General features: G+C 32.4%; 1 protein-coding gene across 1 annotated transcript; it reads left to right on the plus strand.

The window, feature by feature from the left end:
• Positions 1-1489: 1489 nt before the first annotated feature.
• Positions 1490-3946, plus strand: LOC127074654 (NAC domain-containing protein 37). Its single transcript, XM_051015991.1, has 3 exons — positions 1490-2039; positions 2238-2509; positions 3338-3946. Exons 1-3 carry the CDS (start codon positions 1883-1885, stop codon positions 3872-3874), a joined length of 966 nt encoding a protein of 321 aa, XP_050871948.1. The 5' UTR covers positions 1490-1882; the 3' UTR covers positions 3875-3946.
• The last annotated feature ends 2775 nt before the right edge of the window (positions 3947-6721 follow it).

Below are 6721 nucleotides of genomic sequence, written 5' to 3' on the forward strand. Positions count from 1 at the left end.
AAGAAGATACATATGTTAGTTTGGAAAGAATGATTCGAAGTGTTTCAAAGATTTTGAAGACGGGAGATGACCTAGAAATGTCAAACTCTTATGGTTGAAAGTGAAAGAGATGAATACTTGAGATCTCCAAATTGTATGTTTTTCTTTATCTTGAAGATCCGTTTAAGGTTTTGAAAATTTTCATTGGAGATATTTTGGAAGAAAACATCTTGTATGTGGTGAAAGATAATTTTTTTTTTAAGAAATGCAAAGTGATGGTACACAAGGAAAATATTCAAAGAGTTGCAATAAGATGAAATTTTGAAGTGTGTCAACTTATAAAAATAATAATTCAAAGCGTTATCCCAATGTATAGGGCACATACAAATATACGTGGAGTCATTACATATGATAAAATGTCTCCAAAATTTTAAAATTTAGCAACGACGAGTCACCAGAAAGAAATTAAAGAGAACATAAATTTTACCTAATTTTTTTTAAATATTAATTCTAAAGCTCATTCAAAAATTAATATTTAAGGGGGAACATTTGCTATATATAAAATATAAAACATTGAATCTGAAGTATAAAACTTCTTTAAAGCTAATAGAAGTGACTTCTCATTTGAGAAATACAATAGTTAGTAGAAGCATTTTCTCCTTCAAAAAATTAAAATAAATAAAAACTTTAAATATATGTCACTCATTTATAAATTAATATGTTAAATTTATCTGTTGAAAATAAAACATTTTAAAGTTAAATCCTCTAACTTAAATATTTAAACTACACATTTGAATCTAATTACAAGTTTTATCATGTTATAAGAAGCAAAAATAATTTGAAGTCAAATCCTCTAACTTAAATATTTAAACTACTCTTGTACTATACACTCTCCCTCTCCTGTTAAAACCTTCATTCAATTCAACCATCATGTCTTCATATAAGAAAGTAGAAACAATATGCAGGTTAGGTTAGGCTAGGGTGAAGAAATTAAAGAGCGTGAAATTGCCATGAAAATTCTAGACAAAGAGACAGTAGAGTCAGAGTCCCAGGTTCCTGAATGAGACACAAACTTTAGTTAATGGCTCACAAAACAGTACCATGTTTTCTATCCATCCATCCTCAACTTTTTCTTCACTTTTATTCCTTCTTTTTGTTCCCTCTCAAAACCCTTTCCCGTACGCGTGCCCCTATTCTGATTACGTCATCCCACCTACACCACGCCCTCTCCACATTTTTAACCAAACATTTCTTAAGAAATTTTAATCACATACATTAATTGACTAATGTAATCTTGATGATTGTTTATGAAAATGCATAATTATTAACAATAACGTGGTTTAGGTAACCCCGTTCTTGATGAATCATTCCTTCCATTCACCAACACAAGACAGCATCATTAAAACAAGACTCTACCTGTCCGTTTCATCTTAGAACCTTCACAAACACTACACATCTATAACCTCCATTTCCTCATGTTTTTCACCCAAAAAAATAAATAACCAAACTCATAATTTTGTTCTCTCTACCTATCTTTTAATAACCCAACCCATAGAAGAAAATCATTGTTTCTCAAATAATTCCTTTTTGTTTATTCACACGCGCTTATATATATATTTTTTTCCATTTTTAAATATCTCTCATTACACTTGCCACCTTTTTCACTATGCTTTTATTATGATTTCTTTTTTGTTGGAGTTTTTGCCTTTTTAGCTTTTTGCTTCACTTGAATATTAATTATCTCTTAGCTTCTCTTCACACTCTCTATATCTTCTTTATCTCTCACCTATATCTACATACATTTTCACACTCTTCACACTCTTATAATTCATACATGATGATGAAACTATATTAATGGCGTCGTGGTGGTGAATTTGATGCAGCAATATTATCAGTCATTTATATGATGGATTCTTGCGTCCCACCTGGATTTCGGTTTCATCCGACCGACGGAGAGCTGGTTGGTTATTATCTTAGAAAGAAAGTTGCTTCTCACAAGATTGATCTTGATGTTATCAAAGAAATCGATCTATATCGTATCGAACCATGGGATCTCCAAGGTATATATATATATAATTTAGTAAGTTTTTCACACAATATATATAGTGTTCAAATTTTCTAAAACCTTGTATATATCATAGTAATGCACAAGATTATACCTGTTCAACAAAATTCTTGATTAGGGTTTTATTAGGGTTAAGTTTTTTTTGTCCATGTTAAAAAGTATATATTGAAAGGTTTTAGATCTTTGAATACAGATATGTGTAGAATTGGGAATGAGGAGCAGCATGAATGGTATTTTTTTAGTCACAAAGATAAGAAGTATCCGACGGGGACGAGGACGAACCGAGCTACGATGGCGGGGTTCTGGAAAGCAACAGGAAGAGATAAGTCAGTGTATGAACGAACAAAGCTTATTGGAATGAGGAAGACACTTGTTTTCTACAAAGGAAGAGCTCCGAATGGACAGAAAACTGATTGGATCATGCATGAGTATAGGCTTGAAACTGTAGAAAATGCACCTCCACAGGCAAGTTTATAATTATCTTAATTCTTAAACATATTTCTATATAGTATAAAATATATTATATAGTTCATAATCATATACATACCATATATTTTATGTTGAGTTTAAGGAGTTAATTAAAGTTCAAACTTGATTAGTGACTTTTAATGAGCATTGTTACTTTATGTTAATTAGTGTTAAAGGGTTTCAACTTCCAATAGTAATTCTTTCTCACTATACGTCATTTTCTCATGTTATCGTTTAGTACTATAATTAAGTTCATGATTACTCCCCTAAACTCGTTTTATAGAGAGTACAACTTTTTTTCTCAAAGAACATGTAAGAAACTTGCTATTTCATTCTAATATCAATATTCAAGTTTTAAATAATGGTCGTGGTTGCGTTGCAATCACATAAAAACTTTTGAAATTCTGGTCGGTACAGATGTTGTTGCAACATTGATTGTGGTCTTTGAGGTGGAGAATATATACAATTTGTCACAGCTGTTTTTGCGGTATCGGATCATTTATCATTATATTAGATGATGACTTTATTAGCTGATTGTATTTCAGTTTGTTTGACTTAATTAAATGATTGACTTACGCTAGGTACCAAAAAAGATTGAATTTTCACAAAAGCTAAAAGTGAACACACGCATAAAAAGATGAACAAGAACTTTCACCTTTTCACATTCAAAACATCATGAATTGTTGATGAATGTCATATTCAAGTCAAAAAAATGACTCTACCTTATGTAGTCTCTAAATTCAAGTCTCTTCTTTCCTTGACCATTTCACAAAACATCATTATAATTAGCTTTCAAACTTAATTAAATTGAGTGTGGCTTTACAGGAGGAAGGTTGGGTTGTGTGCAAAGCATTCAAGAAGAAAACCAATGTCCAAACAAAGACTAATGAAAGATGGGAACCAAACAACTTATATGATATGGAACAAACAAGTGGCATCATCTCAATGCAACCTCAGAGACTTTCATCTCAAACTTTCATGTACAAGCAAGATATAGAAGAAGATAACTTAATCTTCATGCATTCACAACAACTGCTACCTCTTCCTCAGTTAGAAAGTCTCTCTTTGCCATTAGCAAAGAGACAAATTTCAATGTCAATAGAATCAGAAAATAATGTTAACAATAATGATGTTCAAATTGGATTATTATCCAGCATCAACAAAACTGAGAAAGTGACTGATTGGAGGGATCTTGACAAGTTTGTAGCTTCTCAGTTGAGTCAAGAAGATCATAGACATGAAACAAGCTCAGACATGTCATTGTTGCTACTTCAAAGTAGTAGTGATGAAGAGATAAAGTTAAGCTCATTTTTAAGTACAAGCTTAGATTGTGACATTGGGATATGTGTATTTGAAAATTAAATACACATAGAAAGGGGTTATCTTTGCTCCATTTGTAGTATTATATATGAATATGAATGTTTGCTTGATGTTTTGAGGTTATATATAATAATATGGTTTTGTAAAAATGTGTGTGGAAAAGGTTTGAATATCTGCTGCATATTGTATGAACACAAAATTGCTCAATACATTGTTTGATTTACATTAGGGAAGGTATACAATAAATACAACTAGAACCATGGCTAGACTTTGGTTGAAAATTTTCAAATTCGTTCTAAACAAATTAATAGCAATATTAACAACAAATATATTGGTCTTGATTGTAGATGTTGCACTTGTTGGTCTTACACTCCCCCGTAAGACTCAAGAACAATCAATCCATTTTTAAGAGTTTTATTTTTATTTTTAAATATAATATATTATTTCATTTTCTTATTATTATAAATTTGTATTTCTTTTCTTTTCTTTATATCTCTCTTGAAATTAAGAAGTTAAATAATTGTACTTTTTGGTATAAAAGAAGCGTATGTATTCATAATAATGCATCACAATATTTTCTCTACACCGTATCAATGACGAACGTGGAAGCCTATACAAAGGAAGCGTCGGTCGTGGCCTTCCAGAAGTTCAAGCTGCTGGCTGTGAAAGTGAACGGAGTTTTGTTCCACCGGAGTTCAGCCTAGGTGGTGGACGGGGCGTTGTTCTACGAGAATTCGGCCTAAGTGGTGGATGGGGGTTTCTTCCCTGGAGTTTGTTACACATAATAACATATAGGGAGGATTCAGTTATGGTAGAGGTATTCCCAGCAATTATAATGACTATGACTATGATGGTGATTACGGTAGCGTTATGTTGTTTTCGGGTTTGAAAAATTTATCACAAAGAAAATTATCGAGACGAGTCGCGTATTAGATTGGTCGCTTTCTTTAAAACGTTTCGCCGTATTACCAATAATTATGTAATGCATTCGAGTTTCGACGACGTCTCCAGGATAAAATAGCTCGTTCAATTTAACGATTATCACTTGCATTATAATGAATCATTTGAAAAAATACACCTTCAGATGATGTTGAAACCACTTGCAGTATCTGGAAAGAATCCAATAGTAGATGGCACGAATAGTCACTAAAAAAACAGAAAAGAAAAAATATACGAGATGAAGATAATGAGAGGGAGAAGAGAGATTCTGAAATGCTCAGGAATCTGGAGTGAGTTGCAAATGAATTGATGATCTCTATTTATAGGCGAAACGAAAAACGTGGGAGGGAGTTGAAAACGTCAGCCCCATTACTGACCGTTTTAGCTTGGTCAGCAAGTCAGACTTTGACCCGATCTTTGAGGGCAAGTCAAACTCAGTCAAAACTTAGGTTAAGACTAGATTTTGATAAGTGACACATCATAATTAATTAATTAATTTCCATGAAATCAATTAATAAATAACTAATTTCTAATATTAAAATTAATTAATTCGTAATTAATTAAATTCCACCAATTCGGGTTTCAAAAAATTAATTCATCTAGACCGAACTGAACCGAATCGGGTCGGCCGGATGGCGACGGCACGCGTGTTTTTCCATTTAATATCAATAAACCATTCCAATTCCCATTCCAAGGTGTTATCATTCCAAGATTTCCAACAATATCATTCAACATCGGAGATGAAGGTCAAAATAACTCTCCTCAAATTAACGACCGTCTTTTTATTTTTTTTCAGGTTTGAAGCAGCTTGATCATGTTAGAGCTCGGATTTTAAGAAAAGTTCATTATCATCCTTTTAGGAAACTTTTTTCTGAGATTCAAAGAGAAGAGGCAAGGCAAGAAGTGAAGTTGGAAAAACCAACGACGGATGAATCAACACGTATCACACAAAATCTCGTTGAGAACAAGAAAGATGGTAATAAATCTAACAACCCTAGTGTGAACATTGCAAACATCCTTGGATAACATGTGAGACATGCTGGAAACTTTATGGAAAACCTCTCAATGCAAAGAAGAAAGGTGGACATGATGCACTTCAAGCTACTTCTATCAAGAGCCACAATATTCCTCAATTGCTTTCCCGCTCACCAAGGAACAACTAGATCAACTGTACAAACTCTTTGAATCTCAAACTCCTTCATGATTTGTAGTATAGAAAGGTAACTTTTCATAACCAATCCATCTTTGTGTCATTCGTGATCATTGTTGAATTGTTGATTATGGAGCCACCGATCATATGACCAGAGAATCTAGTTTATTTTCCTCATATAAATCTTGTGTGTGAAATTTCAAAATTAAAGCTATTGATGACCATCTTTCATTTGTGGTAGGCCAAGGTTTTATTTTTCTGTCTTCAGTAATAACCATCCAAGATATATTACATGTTCCAAATTTTTCTTGAAGCTTGTTATCTTTCAATAACCTAACACAAAATAAAACTATCAAGTTCATTTCTTTGAGGCCCATTCTGTGTTACAAGACTTGATCTCATGGAACACGATTAACACTGCTATGCAAAATGGTGTACTATACTACTTTGAAGATGGACCAGAAAACAAGCATCAATTTGGACCAATAAGTTCTTCTTTTGAATCATTTTTTAAAAATAATAAGGATGGTGTTGTATTGGTGAATCTGATATTAGGTCACCCTAGTTTTAAATGTTTTAATTGTCTTGAAGAAAAATATTTTTCTTGAGTTGATTTCTCGAGTGTGAACAAGTTTTGTGAGAGATTCTTTTGAAAATCTCCATCTTCAATCTATAGCCGAAAACATCATTTTTGTAGCTACTCAACTTTAAGAGAGAGTACGAGTAGTAGTTTTGAGGTACATTAGGTGTTCTAATGTTGTTGTGAAAATTATTTTTGTTTTCTGATTGAAGAATTAGAT

This window comes from Lathyrus oleraceus, chromosome 4 (assembly GCF_024323335.1).
Source record: "Lathyrus oleraceus cultivar Zhongwan6 chromosome 4, CAAS_Psat_ZW6_1.0, whole genome shotgun sequence".
NCBI classification, from domain to species: domain Eukaryota; kingdom Viridiplantae; phylum Streptophyta; class Magnoliopsida; order Fabales; family Fabaceae; genus Lathyrus; species Lathyrus oleraceus.